This window comes from Triticum dicoccoides, chromosome 4A (assembly GCF_002162155.2).
Source record: "Triticum dicoccoides isolate Atlit2015 ecotype Zavitan chromosome 4A, WEW_v2.0, whole genome shotgun sequence".
Taxonomy (NCBI): domain Eukaryota; kingdom Viridiplantae; phylum Streptophyta; class Magnoliopsida; order Poales; family Poaceae; genus Triticum; species Triticum dicoccoides.
The window spans coordinates 184,910,837-184,936,562 of record NC_041386.1 but is presented as its reverse complement, the minus strand read 5'-3'; the positions used below and the strand labels follow the sequence as shown (position 1 = coordinate 184,936,562).

Sequence of the window (25,726 nt, the reverse complement as noted above, 5' to 3'; positions counted from 1 at the left end):
CTCTATACTGCTTGCATTAGAGTAGTGTAGCATGTTACTGCTTTCCGTTAATCCTATTCTGATGCATAGCCTGTCATTGTTGCTACAGTCATTGATACCTTACCCGCAATCCTACATGCTTAGCATAGGATGCTAGTATTTTTCATCTGTGGCCCTACATTCTTGTCCGTCTGCTGTGCTATACTATCGGGCCGTGATCACTCGGGAGGTGATCACGGGTATATACTATATACTTTCTACATGATACATGTGGAGACTAAAGTCGGGTCGGCTGGTGGAGCACCCGCGAGTGGATCTTTGTGGCGGAGCGACAGGGCAGGTTGAGACCGCCTAGGAGAGAGGTGGGCCTGGCCCTGTTCGACGTTCGCGGATACTTAACACGCTTAACGAGATCTTGGTATTTGATCTGAGTTGGCTACGAGCCTATACGTACTAACCAACTACGTGGGAGTAGTTATGGGTGTCCCGGCGTCGTGGTATCAGCCGAAGCACTTCGTGACGCCAGCGACTGAGTGGCGCGCGCCGGATTGGAACGTAAGCCTGCTCTTGTATTAAGGGGGCTAGTTCTGCTTTCGGCCGCGTACGCAACGTGCAGGTGTGCTATGGGTGATGGGCCCAGACCCCTGTGCGCTTAGGTTTAGACCGGCGTGCTGGCCTCTCTATTGTGCCTAGGTGGGGTTGCGACGTGTTGATCTTCCACGGCCGGGCATGACCCAGGAAAGTGTGTCCGGCCAAATGGGATCAAGCGTGTTGGGTAAGTTGGTGCACCCCTGCAGGGAAGTTAATCTATTCGAATAGCCGTGATCTTTGGTAACAGGACGACTTGGAGTTGTACCTCGACCTTATGACAACTAGAACCGGATACTTAATGAAACACACCCTTCCAAGTGCCAGATACAACCCGGTGATCGCTCTCTAACAGGGCGACGAGGAGAGGATCGCCGGGTAGGATTATGCTATGCGATGCTACTGGAGATGTTACTTGGAGATGCTACTTGGAGATGCTACTTGGAGATGCTACTTGGAGGACTTCAATCTACTCTCTTCTACATGCTGCAAGACGGAGGCTGCCAGAAGCGTAGTCTTCGACAGGATTAGCTATCCCCCTTTTATTCTGGCATTCTGCAGTTCAGTCCACCGATATGGCCCTTTACACATATACCCATGCATATGTAGTGTAGCTCCTTGCTTGCGAGTACTTTGGATGAGTACTCACGGTTGCTTTTCTCCCTCTTTTCCCCTTTCACTTCTATCTGGTTGTCGCAACCAGATGCTGGAGTCCAGGAGCCAGACGCCACCGTCGGCGATGATTCCTACTACACTGGAGGTGCCTACTACTACGTGCAGGCCGCTGACGACGACCAGGAGTAGTTAGGAGGATCCCAGGTAGGAGGCCTGCGCCTCTTTCGATCTGTATCCCAGTTTGTGCTAGCCTTCTTAAGGCAAACTTGTTTAACTTATGTCTGTACTCAGATATTGTTGCTTCCGCTGACTCGTCTATGATCGAGCACTTGTATTCGAGCCCTCGAGGCCCCTGGCTTGTATTATGATGCTTGTATGACTTATTTATGTTTTAGAGTTGTGTTGTGATATCTTCCCGTGAGTCCCTGATCTTGATCGTACATGTTTGCGTGCATGATTAGTGTACGATTGAATCGGGGGCGTCACAAGTTGGTATCAGAGCCGACTGCCTGTAGGAATCCCCCTTCCACACTCCTTGGCCGAAGTCGAGTCTAGACATTGCAAAAACTTTTACTAACTTGGCTGTGTGCCTTACGGGCCCACGTCGCCATCGGGTGGTATTAGGATCTTTTATTCCTCGTCTATACTCTGGGACTCCGATCTCTCTACTATTCGGGTTAAATGAATTTGCTAACTCTAAGATTAGGATCTCGTGATCGCATCCACCCGAAGAGCCCCTTATTGCAGAGGATCGCCTGCTACATCAGAAGATTCCGAAGATACTCTCTGATGTTCTCTCGAGACTTGTGCCCATCACTTTGGCTATTCCTGACCACCGATAAATCCGTATGGATAACTACTTACACTTGCCATTCTTACGATCATCCCCCATTGATCTTGTTATTACAAGATACCCCGAAGTTTTCTCTATTGTTCCGAGAATACTTTGTGCCTACTGCCTAGAAGTTCTTTGCCACATGAATACCCCTTCGAATAAATCCTCGCACTTGTCGAGTATCCGCTCATCCCCAGTTGTTCATGTGTTTCACAAAAGTCTTCGAAATAATATTCGATCTTCCGAAAATCCTTTGGGGCCTTTGGCTCTTGAAATTCTTGCTTGCTTGCATTATGGATAATCCCATAAGTCTCGTAGTCATATTGACATTCCTTGTCATTACCATTTTGAGTCTATTGACTCAATATGTTTGCGAATACACGCAATCATCATTGATCCTTATAAATTACTTTTCCGGCTGAGCTGCCATTCTTTTTACTGGAATTGGTTCTCGACCAATCCAATTGTCTTTGATTGTACCCTACGGCTATTCAACTTATCCACCCCTAATCCCGTGAGTCCCTGATCTTGATCGTACACGTTTGCGTGCATGATTAGTGTACGATTGAATCGGGGGCGTCACAAACAAGTTAATTAAGGATTAAATCTCCACTTATCCTGACCGTCATATAAATAGACGCGACTTTTGTAAGCGTCGTGTCCCTCCGAATGCGTCTCTTCGGAGACTATAAATATGTAACTTGTCATCATCAATAGACAGTTTTCGATACTATCGATTGTCTCTCGTTTTCTTTCAACACATATGACTTATTGCCTCTGTGTCCCATGAAAAAAACCCCATGAACAAACTCCGCAGTGAAATGATCAGTGTGTTGTGTTGAAAAAAAATTCAGAGAAAAAGACATGTTCACTTCATCCGATCAAAGATACAATTTTGACTAAACCGAAACTAATTGGAACCAAATCAATTGAAAACGTATAGCAGACAAGAGATACATTGTAAAGTAACATAATTGAGATTCTTAGACTGAAAATTCCCAAGCCTATGGCCGGAATGGAACTCACCGTACTCGGGAACGTGCCCCTGTTCGTGCCGCCGCATGGGCGCCATCGTTGCCTCTCACACAGCGGCGACGTGATGTGGTCGCCCCCAACACACGATCCCTCAATGTACGTCTCTAATAGGTCCTCCGATGACGGCGATCACCGGCCACCGTAGCCGCCCTAATCGCCCGTGCGTGGGTCGAAAGAAAGAAAAGGGTACGCCCGAAGTGCTGAACTGCAACGAGGAAGGATGCGGGGCTTGATCTGCAATGAAGAAACACTCAGGGTCCGTATGGCAAAATTGTCCGCTGAACGTGCGGAGCGACGGGCCTCGCTGCTGAGTGCTGACGTGTCCCGCGGTGTACCGGCTGCGCGTCGCCAGGACCGTACGTGGTCCGTATTATCGAGTACAGGGACTGTAATGAGGCATTATGGGAGTACGAGGACTGTTATAGACATGGCCTGCAAGTTCAAGGATCGGAGATGCATTTTACTCCCTTCTTTTGTATTTTCTCTATGCCTTCAGATACTTTCTTTTTCAGTTCTGCTGGGGCCCCCTCACCCTCCTTGTAAATATGTAGACATGCAAGGTGTTGGGCTCTCTCCTTTAATGAAAAAGATACTGTAGGCGGTTTCCCTGCTGTTTTCTCGTCAAAGAAGATCATTGGTATGTTGTCCAGTTAGGGATGGCAATGGGTCGGGTTTGGGGCGGGTGGAGCTGGTCCAAATCCAACCCATGACCCATATTCCTACCCTCTGCCCATCCACCAAATTATTCATGGGCATAACTTGTGCCCATGCCCAAACCCGTTCGATACCCACATACCCATGGAGTTCCATGGGCATAGAAAAGTCAGCATGAAACCTTCCCAAATATCAAATCAACTCATCATCATTCACTCACAAATGACAACATAAGCTACATGCATAAGTAGGTAACAAGTAATACGATGAGTCCTTGAGTGTGACATACCAGAGGTTGATTCTGTAGCATATAGCTCATGGCACAAGTTGCATATTTCCTGCCATTTCCCATTGATTCGCTCTTTCTACTATCACTAGCATATGACCTCACATGTCATACGGGTATCCATTGGATATCCATGGAGCACAAACTATAACCATGCCCAACCCGGCTGTTCGTGGGTATCCATATCCATGGACCCATGGGCAGAAATGTGCTCCATACCCTTGCCTAACCGGGCCAGATATCCAGATCCATGGATAAAATTGTCATCCCTATGTCCAATGTGATGTCAGGTAAACCCTGAAACTTGTCTCAAAACCAAAAAATAAACCATGAACTGGAGCTTTAGTTAGCCCGTTTCGTTGTTTCCCTCGCATGGAATAAAGATCTTGAGCCACAAGTTGTGTCTGTGTGCATGTCCAAGCATATGGGAGTGCAGTACTAGCTCTAGCGCCACATTGCTGGGGTCGTGGGATGGCACAATCACCAAATAGAGAGCGTGCCAAGAGATTCAGGAGCTGATCGAGCGGCCAGCTGAGGGCATGTCCAATGCCAAGACTCTTATGCTGCTGCTAATGCATGGGTGCTTAGATGAGGTGCTGAGCACATTAAATAGCTTAGCAACTATACTTTCCAATGCATAGGTGCTTAGCTTATGGTTGCTAAGCTTGCTTCATTTAATGATTTAGCAACTAAAGTTCTTCATGTATTGATGGGCTCATTTCTTTTAAATGTTTTGCCTAGGTTCATGCGCTTAGCTGGTTCTTTCTGGGGTCACCACACTCATCTCTCTCCTCTTAAATAACTTGTCACATCAAAAATTTTGCCTACGTGAAAGGCTTAGCACCTGTACAAAGTGAAGCATTGGGAGGGGCCTTAACTGGGCGCTTAACTACTGCCACCAAACTAAGCGCCTATACAGAAGGCTAGCTTGCAACGCGTAAGTGCCCAACCAGGCGCTTATTCCATGACACAAATCGCCTAAGCGTCCGGCTCCAGGTGTGGCATCGGGCGCCCAGGAATTTGGTTGGTGCCGTGAAAATAGCTGGGATTTTAATCCCTAGCGCCTATGTAAGCGTTCCCATTGTGATGCCCTGACACGTACGACATCCTAACATTGAGTAGAGCCTATTCGACAACACTCCAGCTCCAAAACACGGCCGGAGCGTGCGGAGCGGTGTGGAACACATCAGCTCTGCGGATCTGATATTCGAGAGCGGAGCGGCGTGCAATACAATTTTGCGGAGCGGCCTGACCCTCGCTCCTCGTTTCAGTAAAATCGAGATCTGTTCAAAATTACAGTGCCATTAATAGGGCCTCGCGGCGAAAATGAGATGCCCGATTGGGTTTTGTAGGTCGCGCAGTCCCTTCCGCGTGGGCGTGGCGCTTGCGTAGTTGCGTTGCACGAGAGCCTCTCATCCTCTCGCCTTCAAACCCCATCCATCTCCTCGATCTTACCCCCCGCGGCCCCGCTCCCGCGCCCACGGCCATGGCGTCTCTCTACCACTCCTCCCTCCCGCTCTCCCCGCCGTCCTCCAGCTGCCATGGTGTCCTCTCCTTGGCCCCTCGAACCGCGGCGCCCTTCGTCTGCCTCTGCAGAGCGCCACCGCAAGACGACCACGACGCGGAGCTCCTCGGCGCGCTCCAGTCCGACGGCAATGGCAGCCTCCTCAGAGAACATCCCGCGTCAGCCAAAGTTCTAGAGTCGGGCTCTGCAGAATTGGGTGACGGCAGCGGCGGCGGGAGGAGGAGCTCTCAGGCTCAGCTCCGGGCGCGTGACTGCGCGAGGCGGATCATGAGCCTCCCCATGGAGGAGCGGGTGAAGGTGCTCGACCTCCTGCAGCGCGACGACGCGGCGCTCACCATCTCCGACTACAACGACATCATCTCCGCGCTCGCGAGGGGCGAGGACTACGACTCCGCGGTCGCGCTCTTCAGGGCGCTCGAGCCCAACGGCGTCGTTGCCCCGGACGCCCACTCTTTCGCCATCGCCGTGCAGTGCTTCTGCAGGAAGGGCGCGCCCGACGAGGCAAAGGAGACGCTTGACGAGATGGTGGCTCGCGGTCACCTCCCCAGCGTCGCCGCCTTCTCCGCCGTCGTGGGCTGCCTCTGCAAACGTGGACGCGTCACCAGGGCCATGGAGGTGTTCGACACCATGCGTGCCGTCGGGAGCGAGCCCACCATCCGCACGTACAACAGCCTCATCGGCGGGCTCTGCTACGTCGGCCGCCTCGAGGAGGCGCGGGACCTCCTCAACAAGCTCAAGGACTCGCCCAAGCAGACGGCGGACATCTACACCTTCACCATTGTGCTGGACGGGTTCTGCAAGGTAGGCCGGACGGAGGACGCCATGGCCATCTTCGAAGATGCCATCCGGATGGGCCTCTCGCCCACGATATTCACCTACAATGCGCTGCTCAACGGCCACTGCAAGGAGGGGAACCTGCTGAAAGCGTATGACCTGCTCATGGAGATGTGCGACAACGATGACTGCCCGCCGGACAAGATCAGCTTCAGCATTGTGCTGCCGGCGCTGCTGCGGGCAGGCGAGATCTCCGCAGCGTGGAAGACTTTCAAACGCATGGAGCACGCCGGGTTCGAGGCGGACAGCCGAGCACTGGACACGCTGGCCCGGGGCCTATGCCGGCAATGTGCGGCGGACATCTCGGTCCTGAAGGACGCCAAGGAGGTGTTCGGCAAGGTGGTGGCGGCCGGGCACGAGCCGGTGTCGTACACGTACTGCCTGATGGCGCAGGCACTGGCGCGCGGCGGCGAGGTGGACGCAGCCGTGGCCATATTGGACGACATGGTGCGCAAGGGGTATGCGCTGCGGAAGCGCGCGTACACGGACGTGGTGCGCGCGCTGTGCGACCGCAGCAGGACGCACGACGCTCTCCGGGTGCTGGCCGCGGTGATCACGAAGGACTTCGTGCCCGGCCGGAACGCGTTCGACGCGCTGCTCGAAGAGCTCAGCCGGCAGGGGAGGTGGCCCGACGCCATGGCCGTGTACGGCGCTGCGGTGAAGCGGGGCGTCGTGGTGTCGCTGAAGCGTCACGTCAAGGAGGCGCTGGCGCGGGATCAGAAGAAGGAAGAGGCGTGGGAATCGCCGGCGCAGTTGTGTGTCCCATAGTGAGAGAGGAGTGTACTGGATCTGGCTTGACCGCTCCCTCCTCATGCTTCCATCCGTGTTCCCATTTTATTTTACGGCTGTTTTTTTTCTAATCTAATTATCTTCTCCCCTGATTTTAAGGGATGGGGCCGGGCCTTATTTTGTTTCAATCAAATCATGCCACGTATGCGGGAGCACGGGATGGGAGCATGTTGGGGGAGCAGGCAAGTCTCCCCACAAATACCTTCTTCTTGGAGGCTTTCCATTGGATGCCGAAGACAATGATTTGATTCTGATGTGCAAATGCCTCATGGGTTCTCGTGAAAGAGATTGTGGCATCACTGCACCGGCAATTTCAATGTTGTTTCACAGAAAGGCGGTAGAACTGAGATTAGGGCATCTTCAACGCCAACCCGCAAAAATTCTTCTGCGTTTGTCCGTAAAGAAGGGGGACCAATTCACGGACACGGATGCGAGAGGTAGTCATCCAACCGTAGCCGCGTATATTTTCATATAATAATTAGAATCAACTGAACGAAATTCGTTCAAACACGGCCGAATTTCATATAAACATGACGGATTTCATTACGTATACATTTAAATGGTGCTAGCCTGTTAGGCGGGCTCTGAAGTATAGTTTATACCTAACCTAAATGATTGTCGGCATCCGGTTTCTGTGTTTGACCATCAACCCCAAGAACTGAAGCTTCACCGTCTTCAGTCCCGCCTCGTCGCTCTCCAGCCCCATCTCCGTAACCTCCGCCTCAGGAGTCCTGGGAACTGAAGCTATCCGTCTCCACGTTGTCGCCAAGCGAGTAATCAGCCGAAGATGCTCAACCCATTAAGCTTGGCGTCGACGGGAGGGGAGGAGCGGTGGCCTTCCTGGGACACGAGTGATGGCGACCTACCATGCACTACTCTTTCTCGCTGCCAGCAGCGCCCGAGGACGTGCCGGCTCTTTGTGGTCGTGGCGCCCGGGCGCAGCCTCGGTGATTTCCTCCTTGTCGGCCTCGCCGAACAATGCCTCGCCCGCCTCGTCTTCACACTCCTTGCCAGCGGCCGCCACCTCCGCAACCCATTGTCGGTACCGCCAGCGGGCTAGACGGATCTTGCGGGCGGAGCGGTGGTACTCGAGCAGCGCCTCCTGCTCCGTCAGGTCCGCGTCCGGCGCGACTGTCCTGCCGGCGGTGACCTGCTCCTTCACCTGCAGATGCTCCTGGAGGAGGTTGTGGTTGTAGTTGGCGTCAGCCTGCGTCTGTCGGAACTGCACCTCCCGCACCGTGTCCATATAATGGGCACGGGACTCACCGATGGTCATGATGCAATGCACCGGCAAGGGTGGATCAAAGAAGGGTGTCGCGAATGTAGAGGAGGGTGGCGTTGGCTCGTCGTCGAAGTCGTTCTCCATTTGCACGTCCTCCAGCTGCCTGCCGGCTTGCCAGTCCGCAGCAATGGCGCTCATGGCCTTCTTCTGCTCCGATGTCAACCCGTCCCAGAGAGTTTTGGTGGTGGAGGGATCCATGAGGAGTGGTGTGGAGATGGATGACTGGCTATGACCGAAGCACCGAGGCAGCGGTTTATATAACATCGGTGGATGGCGCCGGAGGAGACACCTCGGTAACCGCATGACATCAATGCAGGCGGCAGGCGGAAGGACGGCCAATGTGTTGTTTGAACGTGCGACAGTCGTCGGCAGTGGGAAGAAGCGCGGGCGGCTCTCCCGGTCGATGCCGGTGCGGTGAGCGTTGGCCGGGCATGAATGCGAGCGCTGACCCTCTGAAGCGGCGCATGTCGATAACACGCAGGAGGAAAGAGTGGTTTCTGGTAGGTCAGGGAGGTCCAAAGCGGGCTTGGGATCAGTCCGGACTCCCACAAATCTCCCTCATTTTTATCTTCGATTTGCGGAAAAAACGAGTCCGCACCACACAGCGAACCGATACAGAATCACATTGGATGGTTTTCGTCGTACTCCGGACAGTTTGAGTGCACTTAGAGCATCTCCAGCCGTTGGCCCCCCAGGGGGCGCCTAAAATCGCCCGCTGGGGGTGAGCCGGCGCAAAAAATCGGCCTGGGGCCGAGTTGGTCCCCAGCCGTCGGCCCCAAAGCCGTCCCCAGGCGCGTTCAAAAAAATTAAAAAATATAGCAAAGTTCAAAGTTCGGCAAAGTTCGACATATATTACATTAAAAATGCGGGTTTTTATTACACAATATATATAATTAAAAAAAGAACTGGCTAAAAGCGGAGTAGCCGCCGTCGCCGCCGCCGTCGTCGTCGTCCGGCTTCTCCTCCTTGACGTGGCCGTCCCTGGTGGACCCTTGACCGGCGTCGCCTATGCGGGCTCGTGGCGGCGGCACGGCGGTGTCGTCGCTGTCCTCGATGACGACGATTCCTCCTTCGTCGCGGCCCCGGCGGCGCTGCGCGAATCATCGTAGGGCGGCGCACTGGCGCTCCCTCGCCATCTTCAGGGAGTCCGCGCGCGCCCATTCTAGGGCCGCGTCGTCGTCGAGCTCAACGTCGCCGCCGTGCTCCATCTTCACCGTGGGAGGCCCGGATCCGTCTTCATCGGCGCCAGGCCCGGCTCCGTCTTGGGCTTGACGAAGCGCTGAGGAGCCGACGAGGGGGTGGGCCGACCGCCCTCATTGATGATGACGCCGGCGCTGCGAGTGCGCCGGCCGAGCGGCGTCTCTGCCGCGGGCTCGGCCTTGACGCCGAGCAGCGCCGGATGAGTGTGAGGAAGAGCGGGAGGAGGAGGAAGAAGAGGAGGCGCCTTACCTCCTGGGAAACCATTGCCCGTCGCGTCAGTGGTGAGCCGTGGCCGTGGCGGCCGCCCTCGCCGGGGGGTATGCCAACGGCGGGTCGTTGCCGCCCTCGAGGTACATCAGAACGCCCTCGAGGGTGCGGCCGGGGACACCCCACCACAGGTGGCGTCCGTCGCCGTTCTTCGGTCCGGCCACCACCGGCGCACCGTTGTTGGACGCCATCCTCTGCTGCTGCCGGCGCTGGAAGTACGCCGTCCACGCCGCTATGTTGTCGGTGGCATACTCGGGGAGGGCGAGCTGGGCGTCGGTGAGGGAGGCACGCACGACGTCGACCTCGTCGGCGAAGTAGCCCCGTTTCGCCACGGCGTTGGGCAACGGGGGAATGGGCACTCCCCCGTTGCTGAGTCTTCACCCCGTTGGCCCGACGCGCATGTCCGGCGGCGCCGGGATGTTCACCTGGAACAGGAGCCAAGACTCCTGTTCGCGGAGCGAGCGGTGGCCGCGGCTTCATCTCGGGGAAATCGCTCGGCCATCGGGAGAGGGAGGGCTCGGCGGCGGCGCTCGGGAGAGATAGAGGGCGGGCTAGGGCTGGTGTGGCTGGTGTGGCCAGAGGCGAGGGAGGCCACCGGCTTATATAGCGGCGCCGCCCCGTGTGTACGCGTGTGAGGGAGAGGAGGCGTCGGCGCGCCGCCCGTGAGGAATCAATGGTAAGGCTGACCGGCGGCAGCCTTGCCATTGATTCCCCACGGGAAACCGAGGCGTTTGGGAAAGAAGACACGCGATGTCGCTGATGCGGCAGGCCTGCGGCTCGTTCGCGTCAAAACCGCTCGCCCCGGCGCCCCCGAGCGCCCCCCAACGCGCCGAGTTCGACCTGTGTCCGCCGGCGCTAAATTCGGCTCAGGTCAGCGAAAATCGAGCTCCTGGAAACGCGACTGAGCCGATTTTTCTGCGCCGCGTGAAAAAAGGTTTAAAAAGCCTTTCTAAGGCGCGGCTGGAGATGCTCTTACTTTCGTATCGGTTGGGACAGGAGCATCAGCATCCAGTAGTGATGAATGATTCGGTGTCGAGGTTGTACGTTGTTTAGAACTTGTAATTAGATGGATAAGAGAGACTCATTAGATTTATGTATTGTTTTTTGAAAATACTAACACCCACATGTATGGTAATCTTGTAACTCGTCCACACATGTGGATCACTGTCTAGTTAAGTTTACACGAATCTTGATAGACACTGAGATAGTTTTCACGTGCGATATATGACGGGGCTGGTGTGTGGGTGTTGGAGAGTTTGCTCACGCCTTGCAGCACGTGGCCACCACATAGTGCATGCGCGTGTGGGCGAACTGCTTTGCGCTCACACAACATTCGTACATTGTTGTACGGCGACTACAGTTACGCGTATGTGGCAACTAGGTAAACACACATGACAATTATGATTTGTTGTTAGACGGCAACTGCAGTTGTGCGTACGTGGCAACCAGATAAACGCATATGGCAACTGCGATTAACCATACATGACAACTATGATTAGACTATATATGACAACTAGATAAACACACATAGCAACTACTGTTTGACTCGTACATTGTTGTATAACGACTACAGTTACGCGTATGTAGTAACTAGGTAAACACACATGACAACTATAATTTGTTGCTAGATGATAACTGCAATTACGCGTACATGGCAACCAGATATGATAAGTAGTTAATCACACACGGCAACTATGGTTCAATTCCCGAATGACAACTAAATCGTCATCCGGCAGATACCTCGCGTAGCTTACTATGGTTCAATTCCTGAATGACAACTAAATCGTCATCCGGCAGATACCTCGCGTAGCTGCGTGCCACACACGCAAATACCTCGCAGCTACCTCGCGTGCGTAGCTGCGTGCCACACACGCAAATACCTCGCGTAGCGGCGTGCTTCGTGCCACACACGCGAGGTAGGGGTAGAGATGAGTACTACTTGTTGGATGTGTGTGACACGAAGTAGCTGTGTGCTTCGTGCCACACACGCGAGGTAGGGGTAGAGATGATTACTACTTGTTGGATGTGTGACACGAAGTAGCTGTACTCACACGTGTGGGCAATTCATACGTTCACCACATACGTTCACCCACACAACACGTATAGGTGTCTCCTGCTCACGCCACACACGTGAACGAACAGTCTAGCCCACAGCTGAATTTGACATGCATCTTTATTTATTGACGACACCAGAACTCACATGAACAAACACGTACTAGAACACAACACACACTAGCGACACAAACACGGAAACAGACGGCGCAAACACGCGCATGATGTACAGAAGTTTCGACCAGAAGAACACATGTAAGATCGATCATCTGCTAAATAAAGCATTAAGCAGATGGCTAGCCGCGTGCGCTCACTCCCTCGCCACTTGCTTCATAACAAACGGTTCCCTCTCCTTCCGCCCCTTCTCCTTCTCCGGCAACGGCGGCTCGATCACCGCCACCGTCTGGGCCTCCACCACCTTCCTCAATTCCTTCTGAGGGACGCCCAACCCGGCCGCGAGCTCCGGCCCGAGCATCATGCGGAGGACAGAGGTGGGGCCGGTCAGGAACTGCGGCTTGTTCCGCCGCGCCGACGTGGTGAACCCGAAGAACACGAACGGCCCGCCCCGCGACGCCACCTGGACGAACGGGAGGTGGCGTGGGATCCAGAACACGTCGCCGGCACGCACCTCCGCGCTCATCGCAAGCGACCCGTTGGGGAAGACCACCTGGATGACGCCTTCCCCGGCGAGCACCACGCCGTACTCCGTCGCCCTCGGGTTCACGTGTGGCGCCATCATCGAGCCCTGCACATTCCAGGCCACACCCACACGCAGCATTGATCAGCTTCGCCGCAGTGGTCTGAAATCTTTACCGCTCTGATGGATGGTTCAGAAGAGCAAAAACGTACGGCGGTGAGGTCGACGAGATAGACGCCGATGTCGGAGTGGTCCAAGGGCTCGTAGTCGTGCTTGTCGACGGAGATGCTCCAGCCGTAGGTGTTCCGGAAGCTGGGCTCGTGGTCGAACAGGTTGTAAGGCTCCGGCGCGCGCAGAGTCTTGTCCGACTTCTTGTTCAGCTCCCCTCCGATGAACCTGCTCATCAGTTTCCTCCACGACCAAGTCCAAGTGGATTGCCCGCTACCGGGTTCGTCGTCGTCGCCTCTCCCCACTGGTCTCCATGGCTCGCTCTCCCTTCCATTTTCCCCCACATCACGCTCGCCTCCCTGTCCATGCTCTTTGCCACCGCTCCCGGACTCCGTTGTGTAGGACACGAAAGGGCCCCCGGTTCCACCGGTTCGCACGGGTAAGATTCTTCCCAGTTCGTCGTAAGTGGTCTGAACACGAGACATGAGAAACAAAATAATCCTGGTGCCATGCGTGTGAATTTGCTACTGAACTTAAATTAATGTGAAATGTTGAGACGAATTTAGCTAGCTCACGTTGAGAGCGGTGACAAGAATCTTTGGCTCGAATCCGGCCAGCACTGAGGTCTGTTTCCCTCCCCCACCAAGATAGAAGGACTGCATCGTATCGTCAATTCGTCAGTAATTCGGTAGTCTGGTCAAGATGTAAATAATCAACAAGGGCTAGATCTCATTAGTTAAATGATTGCAGATGCAGAACAAACAGGGCATACGCATGACCTGATAAGGTGCGAAGCCTGCGCTATCCGAGGCGTCGATACTGCATATGATGTGCAGCCTCTGGCCTTTGCCTGTGTTGACCATGTAGAAGATGGAGCCGGCGTCGATCTGTAGGACGTCGCCCATCTTGAGCTGCTTCTCCACGAGACCGCCCTTGTGGATCCATCCAACCTTCACATCCCCTGCTCAGATAGAATTCATAATAAAAACATATAAACGGGTGTGGGTTGATTTTCGCAAAAAAAAAACAAGAATGGTGAGCAGTGGTTGGATCGGTATGCACCTCGCTGCACGAAGAGGATGAGGTTGGAGTCGATGTACTGCGGCACGAACAGCGTCTTGGGCTCCATGGTTATGAAGCCGATGTGCATGAGCCCCTCCCGGCAAGCTCCGCACTCGGCGGACCACCCGCCGTGCTGCCACGGTGCTTCCGGCACGGGCAGCCCGCGCACGACGTGCACACTCCCACCTTCCGACTCCACCACCTTCTCCACCTTGTCCAGCAAGAACAGGCCTTTCCCAGTCCCGCCACTCCCGCCGCCGCCCTTGGCCTCTTCCTCCGGCCGCCACTCCCCCTCCCCCTCCTCCCATCTCTCGCGTGAACGCGGAGTCCCCATCGCCGACCACCCCGAGAGGAGGAGAAGCAGCACGAGCAGCAGCGCCATGCCGGCAACCCCGCGACGCATCATCCGCTAGCTTGCACGATTTCTCGGCTTGCAGTATGGTTTCTCGATGCGAGCCGTACTGGGTGTGACTGACTATGTGACTGTGAGAGAGACGGTGGCGAGGTGCTGTTAAAGGGGCGATCGACGGGTGGAGGGGGAGTAAGCTCCACGTGTCGTCGTGCATGGGCAGCCTCATGTGCTACACGTAGCGCGCCCGTGGATGAGGACGCAGGTGACCGGCCGGCTGCTTTCCAAGTGTGCTATTGCTTGGCACCAAGACTTTTCTTGCCTCGTGCCTCGACGAAAGATCGAGTATAAGTGCGTGTACGTACGCTCGCCGCTCAAGACCGATCGAACGTTTGTGGGTGTTGTGAGAGGTTTAGGTGCTACGGAAGTACATAAGCTCACATGCAAATCTTTTTCCAGTTTCAGAAAAATAAAAAAGCTCAGGTGCTCGGAAGCTCCCAACCGTCGGATTTAAAGATCCGATGGTCAGAGGATACCTCGGGCCTGCATGTAATTATCAGTTTTTTTTGTTTTTGCTCATAAATTTGCACAAGCTATCATCGTAGATCTAAGATTCAATGCCTTGGAAGCTCCCAAAGCACCTAAGCACGTAGCATCAGATATTTTTCGTGTGCACCATCCCATGTTAGAGCATTTATGTTGAATATATGATTGTGCAAGTATATTGTATATCTTGGCCCACCTTCTAATCATTGTATAGTTGAGGTTCAGGCTCATCTTGTACATCCATATTTACATGCGTTATGCACCGATCAATACATCGAGTTGCATTGTCAAAACATTCTTTTTCAACATGGTATCTCTACTCCTATAAAAATCTGAGTTGGTGATGATGGTGTGCATGTCATCCATCATTTTCGACCATCCGACGCATAGAAGGCAACCCCACTTCACATTTGCAAAGAAACCCCTCGTTCCATTCGTCCGATTCCATCCAGTCCCACCTTATCCGATCAGCGAAGGAATCGATATTTCTAGAAACAAATGGAAGCAAACTGGCAGCGATGGCTACTGCTGGGGTCGTCTGCCCCCAACTCCTCTCCACCGGAGCAGCCTCAACGCCCACCGCCACACCACCTCCACCTTCCCCTCCTTCCCATCGTCTCCTCTCCTCCTTCCCCGTCTCATGCGACGCTGACATCGTCAAGTACGCCGCCGACGCCGTCCATTGGTCGAGTCCGCAATGCCTCTCCTGCCCACTCCTCAGATTCAGCAGACCCACCGCCCACCACGTCTCCCTCCTCCCCCTAGCCCATCTTCTCCGAGGACCGCGTCGGCAAGTACGCCGCTAGCGGCGTCTGCGCCTCGAGTCCATGAGGACTCTTCTGCTTCCTCATCCGAGGCTGTGATGCAAGAGACCTGCCGCCCACCACCTCCCCTTCCTCCTCGCCGACCTCTTTTCATATGTGATGGGCATTCAAAATTTGTCATTCCAGCTTCCCCCGTCTGGATGCTGTATCAGTAACAGTTGGAGAAGTCTAACTGAATTATACTCATTGTAGATAGTTATTTCCTTTTTCTAATGCCTATCATACTGACTCCTACATTCTTAGATGCCTTTTTATCTATCATGTCTACAATTTTAATGCATTTTATAGCTTGTTTCATTCTAATTTGTTTGCAGTTTGAATGCATTCTTTTGTAGCCATGGATGCCTTATTTTTTCCTACATATGTATATCACATGCCTGAAGAAGAAGATGACAAGTACATCACCTTGGCTGGGATAGGTATTGCCAGTGCCATGGATGCCTTATTTCTTTGAGCCGGTATTTTCGCACTAGCAACTCTATGTTGCTCTTTCTAGAGCTACATGCATAAGTAATATGAAAGATTCTTTCTGTCCTGAATAAGCAAAAGGAAGGCCAGTCCAACTCTGTTGCAAATTTTACAAATAACATAGTCTACAAAGAAGTTCTCAATGTGCAGTCCAAGGTATGAACCACTCAACTACAATTTGGTGGCTGGAGGAAATCCGGTCTATCTAACTAGGGTCAGTAATGTGAAGTTGCTTTCCCTCTACTGTTCTTAAGTAAGTTACATGCTTCAGCATCCATGATATTCAGGCCGCACTCCACCTTTTCTTTTACAGAAACGTGGTTGATGTAAGAAAGTTACAAGAGGTCCAGTACCAATTTTTTCTGTATGTGTGCACTTGCCCCTTCCATATACACATGATTCAAAAGCATCCTTTCATGTACATTTTGTTTTTTAGTGACTGCTAATGGAATGGCTTGTTTTGTTTTCTATAGCTGTTCCAAGGAAAGGAACAATTTTATTGCAGTAGTTTTTCTAAGGCTGGATGCGAAAATATGTGTTGGCGATCGCTGGTTGAGCTGGTGCTATGGGCGATCTGGCATGAGCGCGGTCGTTACATTTTCACAATCCAGAGTAATCGGCTTTCTCTCCTGTTTTTCATGTGTTTTGTATGGTATTTATTCCTCTATCAATGAAATCAACAATTCTGTTGTTGGGGTTTAAAATCTCTGTTGGAGCTTAGTTCTTGCCCGGCTCTGATATGCATATTGTATGAATAAACTTCAGATGAGAGGCATTCATATTGCAGTCAATTATTCATGTACATGCACCATTTTTTAACCAACATGCAAGACTTTGAAGTTCTGCATACTCTATTATGTATGCAAGTTTTGTATCAAGTGTTTTTAATTGTGTTTTCCATATGAGTTCTCGTGGCCAGTTGCTGATTGTGATATATTTGTAGGGCTATAACACACTTTGGAACTATTTATCAATATTTAACAATGGTTGATCACGCTTCCATTATTGCAGATGTTACGCAATACTGGGTCCGCTAACAGCAGCATTTTGACCCATCTGCGTCACCAGGCCCAACCGAAGAGCAACACCAACTTATGAGAGGCCACGAGCCTTCCCCCTCAAAAGACTAGCCTCTAAGGAGGGGACACCCCCGCCCTTATAAGTCGTGTTATGTCTCCCCCCATAACCGATGTGGGACTAAACCCAACAATCTCTCACTCATACGTCGGTCACCCATGGGCCTGCTAACACCAGCGTTTCCGGCCCACCAACCATGACCGACCTCCCGTGAGTCCGCCAAGATTTATTCTGGGCACATGTGCTCTGATACCAATTGTTACGCAATCCTGGGTCCGCTAACAGTAGCGTTCCGACCCATCTGCGTCACCAAGCCCAACGGAAGAGCAACACCAACTTATGAGAGGCCATGGGCCCTCTCCCCCCAAAAGACTAGCCTGTTAGGAGGGGACACCCCTGCCCTTATAAGTCGTGTTATGTCTCCCCACACAACCGATGTGGGACTAAACCCAACAGGAGATTACTATGCTTCAAGATAATGTTATGTGGTTTGATTATTATTTTGTTCAATTCTTGCAAAGTGGTTTGAAATGTCACAACATTGATTTATTTGAGTTGTTATTTATCTTTATCTTTTGCTGGTGGGAGGCATGTTGCATCAAACATGGAGATATGACAGATCCGCGGGATGGGCTGGTGGCGGATTATGATATGTGCTATAACAGATTGAGCCCATCGGACTAGAGTCGAAGGATAAGTTGGTAGTCGCTACACTTCCATTGCACAAATTCATGGGGGACAAACATCGATATTATCACATTTTATTCTTCCATTATGTGTATTAATGTTAGGTTAAAGTGGGGTGCTTAATGTGTTACCGTTTCTGATAAAGCTGGTTAGTGTCATCATAGTTGTGGATGGGTTTTCTATCTATCACATGCTCTCTGTCCCCTTGAGTTAAGATAGAGTGAGCAATGAACAAGTCTTCCAACAAGATTAATATTGAGAAGAAAATGTTTGGCTTGAAGGACGGGGTTTATTGGTTAGAAACATTATGTTTGATTGTGCTTGATGTACACCTATCAACATATAACATCGCTTTGATGGATGTATTGATATTTTTATATTATTCCATAGCAATGTACATGTACTTGATTATAACTTATGCCCATATAATATTTTGTGATTCCGTAGTGTAGCACGGGCATCTTACTAGTCATACCTAAGATCCTAACCCTACTCCCTGCCGCCGCCGCTGTTACACCCGGCGCCGCTGCCGCCTCCTCCCCTACCCGCTTCCACACCCCTCTCCCCTAACCCTAACCCCCGGCTGCGCCACCACCCCTAGCCGCGCCGCCCCTCCCGAGCCACGCCACACCACCTCTCCTCCCGCATCGCATGGCGTCCCTCGGATCCTCCGCCTCCGCTCGCACCAACCCGTTTGCCGGCCTTGACCCCGTCCTCATCCATGATCTCAATATCCTCGGTCGAGTTCCCGTCGTCCTCGATCACCTCACCTCCACCTACTATGCCTGGAAGAAATATTTCTCCCTTGTGTTCCGTGAGTACAATCTTCGGGATCACGTTCATGGCTCCGTGGATTCCCGGTTCATGGAGGACGATGAGGAGTGGATGACCATCAACACCACTCTCATCCGTTGGTTCTACACCACCATCTTGAATGACCTCTTCCACACGGTGGTCTCTGCTGAGGATGATGCTGACGCCATCTGGACCAAGCCCAACGGTCTCTTCACCGACAACGCGCTCCAGCGCAAGGTTTTCTTGCACATCGAGTTTTTGGGTGTCATCAGCATGATTCGTATATTGACGACTATTGCATGCGCCTCAAGAAGCTCGTCGACGAGCTCCGTGACCTCGGTGACAAGGTCTCCGACGAGCTTCTTCTCAGCACACTCATCGTCGGCCTGAACGACGACTTCGGGAACGCCGCCTCCAACCTCCCCCTCATCATCGATCCGACTTTTCCCAAGGTTGTGGCATACCTGAAGCTGGAGGAACGGAGGATGAGGATGTGGTGCACTCGGGCCACTCACATGGCCCTCACCACCGGCACCCACAGTGGTGCCCCGCCCACCGCCTGACTCCTCAGCCGCGGCCCAGTCCGGGCCCCTTCCAGACGCCGCCTAAGGGAGTCTTGGATTAAGGGGTCCTCGGGCGTCCGGGCTATGTAACATGGGCTGGACTGATGGGCTATGAAGATACAAGACATAAGACTTCCTCCCGTGTCCGGATGGGACTCTCCTTTGCGTGGATGGCAAGCTTGGCATTTGGATATGTAGATTCCTTCCTTTGTAAACCGACTCTATACAACCCTAGGCCCCTCCGGTGTCTATATAAACAGGAGGGTTTAGTCCATAGGGGAAATCACAATCATACATGCTAGACATCTAGGGTTTAGCCATTACGATCTCTTGGTAGATCAACTCTTGTAATCCTCATACTCATCAATATCAATCAAGCAGGACGTAGGGTATTACCTCCATCAAGAGTGCCCAAACCTGGGTAAACATCGTGTCCCCTGTCTCCTGTTACCATCGATCCTAGACGCACAGTTCGGGACCCCCTACCCGAGATCCGCCGGTTTTGACACCGACATTGGTGCTTTCATTGAGAGTTCCGCTGCGTCGTCATTGCTACCTCTTGAGCACTGCGTTGGTTTTCCCTTGAAGAGGAAAGGGTGATGCAACAAAGTAGCACAAGTATTTCCCTCAGTTTTTGAGAACCAAGGTATCAATCCAGTAGGAGGCCACATGCAAGTCCTTCGTACCTACACAAACAAATAAGAACCTCGCAACCAACGCGATAAAGGGGTTGTCAATCCCTTCACGGTCACTTACGAGAGTGAGATATGATAGATATGATAATGATAAGATAAATATTTTTGGTATTTTTATGATAAAGATTGAAAGTAAAAATTGCAAAGTAAAATAGATTGGAAACTTATATGATGGAGAATAGACCCGGGGGCCATAGGTTTCACTAGTGGCTTCTCTCAAGATAGCATAAGTATTACGGTGAGTGAACGAATTACTGTCGAGCAATTGATAGAATTGAGCATAATTATGAGAATATCTAGGCATGATCATGAATATAGGCATCACGTCCGTGACAAGTGGACCGACTCCTGCCTCCATCTACTACTATTACTCCACACATCGACCGCTATCCAGCATGCATCTAGAGTATTAAGTTTATAAGAACAGAGTAACACATTAGGTAAGATGACATGATGTAGAGGGATAAACTCAAGCAATATGATATAAACCCCATCTTTTTATCCTCGATGACAAAAATACAATACGTGTCATTTCCCTTTCTGTCACTGGGATCGAGCACCGCAAGATTGAACCCAAAGCTAAGCACTTCTCCCATTGCAAGAAAGATCAATCTAGTAGGCCAAACCAAACTGATAATTCGAAGAGACTTGCAAAGATAACCAATCATGCATCAAAGAATTCAGAGAAGATTCAAATATTGTTCACATATAGACTTGATCATAAACACACAATTCATCGGATCTCGATAAACACACCGCAAAAATAGTTACATCGAATAGATCTCCAAGAAGATCAAGGAGAACATTGTATTGAGATCCAAAGAGAGAGAAGAATCCATTTAGCTACTAGCTATGGACCCGAAGGTCTGAAGTAAACTACTCACACATCATCGGAGAGGCCATGGAGTTGATGTAGAGGCCCTCCATGATCGATGCCCCCTCCGGCGGAGCTCCGGAAAAGGCCCCAAGATGGGATCTCTTGGGCACAAAAGGTTGTGGCGGTGGAAATAGGGTTCCGTGGTGCTCCTGGAGGTTTTCGTGGTATATGAATATATATAGGAGGACGAAGTAGGTCGGTGGAGCAACGAGGGCCCATGAGGGTGGAGGACGAGCCTAGGGGAGTAGGCGCGCCCCCTGCCTCGTGGCCTCCTTGATTGTTTATTGACGTCCACTCCAAGTCCCCTGGATCACATTTGTTCCGAAAATAACTCTCCCGAAGGTTTCATTGCGTTTGGATTCCGTTTGATATTCCTTTTCTGCGAAACACTAAAATAGGCAAAAAACAACAATTTGCACTGGGCCTTGGGTTAATAGGTTAGTCCCAAAAATAATATAAAAGTGTAAAATAAAGCCCATTAACATTCAAAACAAAATATATAATAGCATGGAACAATAAAAAATTATAGATATGTTGGAGACGTATCAGTCATCAGAAGGTTTGATGGCTCCATCAGTCATCTACAACAATGCTGCCCTGCGGGAGGATTTTCTCCCCAACCAGCTCTTCGTAATCGGTGGCTTCGCATTGCGGGCCAACTCGCTTGGCCATCTAGAGCAGATCGACATCTACGCCCCAGGTCACCAGATTAGTTTTGGAAATCTAGATTATGTCGCTGATATCTGAGGAGACTTGATCTTCCAAGGGTTCATGACCCCAACCTCCACTCTGGCCTTAGATCTGGAGCGCATCGCCAGGTCCGAAGACGGGATTACCGAGCCCCCCGGACTATCTGCGGCCACTAAGCCCAATACGGGAGAGCCGGAGGAACTAGTGTTGCTAGCAACCGTCATGGAGCCAGACTCTTCTCCAGACACTGGCTCCGAACCCTCGGAGTCGGCATCGTGTGAGCTCGGCCAAGGAGTTTCCTTCCCGACATACTCCACGGATTTTCTTCTCCCTGGCCAAACCTCGCCTTTAAGCGAGGCTCTGGAGTTGATGCGATCCTTCGTCATTACAGAGGAGCAATGTCCGAATTACGCCCAGCCCGAACTAGGGGATGAGAGCAGGGAATTTTACGTCCCACCCACCACCCAGTTCATAGCCACTGTCGAGGACCTAACTGACATGCTTGACTATGGCTCCGAAGACAATGATGGTATGGACGACGATGCCGGAGAGGAGCAGGCCGAAAACCCGCCATTTACCAGACGCTGGACGGCCACCTCTTCGTATGACGTATACATGGTGGATACACCCAAGCAGGGTGATGGTGATAATGAGAAAAATCCAGTAGAGGATAAACCTCCCGAGATACAACCAAAACGTCGACGGCACCGCTCTAAATGATGCCGCAGCAAAGACAGCAATACCGGCATGAGAGACAACAATACTCCGGACGATGCCGAAGACCAAGAAAACCCCGTCGAGCAAAACTCTGAACAAGACGATCGGGAGGATGGGCAAGTTAGCCCTGATGAACAGGCCGCAAATGAAGACTCGAAGGACAGTAATTATCTTCCACTCTCCGAGGATGAGGTGAGCCTTGGCGACGAAGACTTTATCGTGCCTAAGGAACCTCTCGAGCAGGAGCGCTTTAAGCAACGGCTAATAGCCACTGCAAGGAGTCTGAAAAAGAAACAACATCAACTTCAAGCTGATCAAGATCTACTCAACGACAGATGGACTAATGTCCTGGCAACCGAGGAATACGGCCTCGTGCACCCAACTAAAAGTTACCTGAAGCGTAAATTGCTACCTCAATTTGACGACGAGGCACTTGAGCCCGTACCGGCAACACGTAATGCGGCCGATCGACCACCACGTGGCCGGGACAAAATGACAACTCAAGCCGATCACCGGCCCATACTATCTCGCCGTAAAGGTAGAGACACAATGGCTCGGGGATACACATATGACCCGCGGTAGGACCTGAAGAATAGAGCAGGTCCAGCCAGGTCAATCTACGGATTGCGGGGGCGTGCCTCTACGCGCGACGACGGCTATCAAGCCAAACATGACAAGCATAATCATGCCCGGGCCGAAAATCGCAGACGGACTCCATCCGAACTACGTCGCGACCTGGCCCGATATAGAGGCGCCGCACACCCCCTCTGCTTCACTGATGAAGTAATGGAGCATGAATTCCTAGAAGGGTTTAAACCTGTAAATATCGAATCATATGATGGAACAACAGATCCTGCAGTATGGATTGAGGACTTTCTTCTCCATATTCATATGGCCTGCGGCGATGATCTTCATGCCATCAAGTACCTCCCGCTAAAACTCAAGGGACCAGCTCAGCACTGGTTGAACAGCCTGCCCGAAAACTCCATTGGCAGCTGGGAGGACTTGGAAGACGCCTTTCGCAACAACTTCCAAGGCACATACGTTCGACCCCGGATGCCGACGACTTAAGTCACATAGTCCAACGGCCCGGAGAGTCAGCCAGGAAATTCTGGACAAGGTTCTTAACTAAAAAGAAACAGATCATTGACTACTCGGATGCCGAAGCCCTAGCGGCCTTTAAGCACAGCATCCATGATGAATGGCTCTCCCGACACCTCGGCCAAGAAAAGCCGAAGTCCATGGAGGCCCTCACGACACTTATGACCCGCTTTTGTGCGGCCGAAGATAGTTGGCTAGCCCGTAGTAATCATAATGCAAGTGAACCTGGCACCTCCAAAGCCAAGAATAGCAATGGCAAGCCCCGACGCAACAGGCATAAGCGTCGAAACAATGGTGACAATACTGATGACATGGCGGTCAACGCCAGATTTAGTGGCTCCAAGTCCGGTCAGCGGAAGAAGCCATATAAAAGGAACAATTCAGGCTCTTCCAGCCTAGACTGCATACTCGATCGTCCATGTCAGATCCACGGCACCCTTGATAAACCAACCAATCATACGCATCGGAGTTGTTGGGTCTTCAAACAGGCCGGCAAGTTAAATGTCGAAGACAAGGAGAAGGGGTCGCAAAGCCAGAATGACGATGAGGAGCCCCGTCCGCTGAACACGGGGGGACAAAAGAAGTCCCCCTAGGTTAAAACGGTGAACATGACGTTACCCATATCCCCAAGAGGGAGCCTAAACATGCGCTCAGGGACGTCTATGCGGTAGAGCCAGTCGCCCCAAAATTCAACGCATGGTCGTCCTGCCCGATCAGTTTCGATCGCAGGGACCATCCAACCAGTATCCGTCACGGCGGTTCAGCCGCACTGGTCCTTGACCCAATCATTGATGGATTCCACCTCACGCGAGTCCTCATGGACGGCGACAACAGCCTCAACCTTCTCTATCAGGATATAGTCCGCAAAATGGGCATCGAGCTATCAAGGATCAAGCCCACAAAAACTACCTTTAAAGGAGTAATACCAGGTGTAGAGGCCCGCTGCACGGGTTCAATCACATTGGAAGTTGTCTTCGGATCCTCGGACAGCTTCTGAAGTGAAGAATTGATCTTCGACATTGTCCCCTTCCGCAGTGGCTATCACACACTGCTTGGACGAATTGCATTTGCCCGATTCAATGCAGTGCCACACTATGCTTATCTCAAACTTAAGATGCGCGGACCACGCGGTGTCATAACAGTCAATGGAAACACGGAGCGCTCCCTCCGTACCGAGGAGCACACCGCGGCCCTTGCAGCAGAAGTATAGAGCGGCCTTACCAAGCAGAACCTAATTCAGCGGCCGAGCTCCCGGACACTGTAAAACGAGTCCGGACTACTCTGCAGCAGGATAGTCCAGCTCGTCAGGAGCTCGACTAGCAACTCGGCCTCCGTCTCAGTCCTGACCAAATGGCGGCATACGTATCATGCATACATAATTACACACTCAAAATCCCATGGGCATAGACGGAGGTGTAACTTGATTGTGGTCCATCATTCGGCTCCCACACATACTTTTCCTTTTCCTTTTTACCATTTTTGGTCTCTTCTCTACATGCCCCTCTCGACGGCCTGATCATTGGTCCTTTCGAAGGACGGATATATCAAGGCGGCGAGTAGCACAGACGCGCGGGGGAATCTCTAGATGTTCTTCTTGACAATCATTCTACCTATTTTCAGGACCCGCACATAGCTCCCCCTTGGTCTTGGCATGTTAAATAGCCCTGTTGCTTATCGCACTATTTGTACAAAATACACTTTGACGTATCAATCAAATTATAATGGAAACAGTTTGCGGCCCAACTTACATGGCATTAGCTTACTACTTCATTTTATTATTCTTATTGATTGCACCTGTACACTTTGGTATGCTTTAATTCGCCAGGTGCTTCATTGTGCCCCATACTACGGCAACAAAGTCCGAACACTTTTTACAGTACAGTTCGACACCCCAAATTTTAGCCTTATATGCATCGGCTCTAAATCATGTCTTTGGTCAATAGTTGGGTTGCCCAGCTCCTGTGCTTGCTCCCTTACGTTTCGTCCTATCGGCTAGGGTAGTAAAGGGAGAACTACTGCGATTGTGTTTCTGGTTTATCCGAGCAAACACCTCAGTAGAGAAAGCCGAAAACTGACTGTCATGATATGGCGAGAGCTGGTCAGCTATTCGGAGGTTACAAATCTTTTGTGATTTTTCCACATTATGTGATGAATCAGTCTTTAGCCAATCAGGTGTCTACAACACCCTAGTCAGGATTAAAAACCGACTAGGGGCTGTGCCTACATTTCTCTTGTCAAACTCCTATGACTAAGTGAGAGTGATAAAGCCACATAGTCTGATTGTATGGTTCATTGCGCTAAACACCTCCTTCAAGGACCAAACTCTTGGATCAAGAGTGTTTAGATTCCAACCCGAACACCCCCGTACTACCTACATGGGGGCTAAAGCCGACGACTGGCCATCTCTCAGTTTTAACAAAACGGCCGCACAGGAGGTAAAATTTTCAAACAACAAACATTATATTACATAAACAACTTTGTTTCATAATACAGGAAGGGATAACATGAATGACTTCATTCAAAGATAAT

At 51.6% G+C, this 25,726-nt stretch overlaps 2 protein-coding genes across 2 annotated transcripts; one reads left to right on the top strand and one right to left on the bottom strand.

The window, feature by feature from the left end:
- The first annotated feature begins 5,360 nt into the window (after window positions 1–5,360).
- On the top strand, window positions 5,361–7,394 carry LOC119285605 (pentatricopeptide repeat-containing protein At1g64580-like). Its single transcript, XM_037564928.1, has one exon. The coding sequence runs from the start codon at window positions 5,479–5,481 to the stop codon at window positions 7,117–7,119; it is 1,641 nt and encodes a 546-aa protein (XP_037420825.1). The 5' UTR covers window positions 5,361–5,478; the 3' UTR covers window positions 7,120–7,394.
- A 4,626-nt stretch (window positions 7,395–12,020) lies between these two features.
- LOC119285604 (vicilin-like seed storage protein At2g28490) lies at window positions 12,021–14,214 on the bottom strand. The gene is made up of 5 exons (XM_037564927.1): window positions 13,809–14,214; window positions 13,526–13,707; window positions 13,322–13,402; window positions 12,791–13,216; window positions 12,021–12,686 (listed from the first exon to the last, which is right to left on the bottom strand). Exons 1-5 carry the CDS (start codon window positions 14,212–14,214, stop codon window positions 12,252–12,254), a joined length of 1,530 nt encoding a protein of 509 aa, XP_037420824.1. The 3' UTR covers window positions 12,021–12,251.
- Between the last annotated feature and the right edge of the window lie 11,512 nt (window positions 14,215–25,726).

Excerpts from the sequence above, each read along its gene's own strand:
- LOC119285605 (XM_037564928.1), top strand. The coding sequence starts at position 5,479 with ATGGCGTCTCTCTACCACTCCTCCCTCCCGCTCTCCCCGCCGTCCTCC.
- LOC119285604 (XM_037564927.1), bottom strand. The coding sequence starts at position 14,214 with ATGATGCGTCGCGGGGTTGCCGGCATGGCGCTGCTGCTCGTGCTGCTT. Across the intron at positions 13,708-13,808 it reads CATCCTCTTCGTGCAGCGAG|GGGATGTGAAGGTTGGATGG; the intron begins GTGCATACCGAT and ends CTATCTGAGCAG. Across the intron at positions 13,217-13,321 it reads TTCTTGTCACCGCTCTCAAC|ACCACTTACGACGAACTGGG; the intron begins GTGAGCTAGCTA and ends TCTCGTGTTCAG.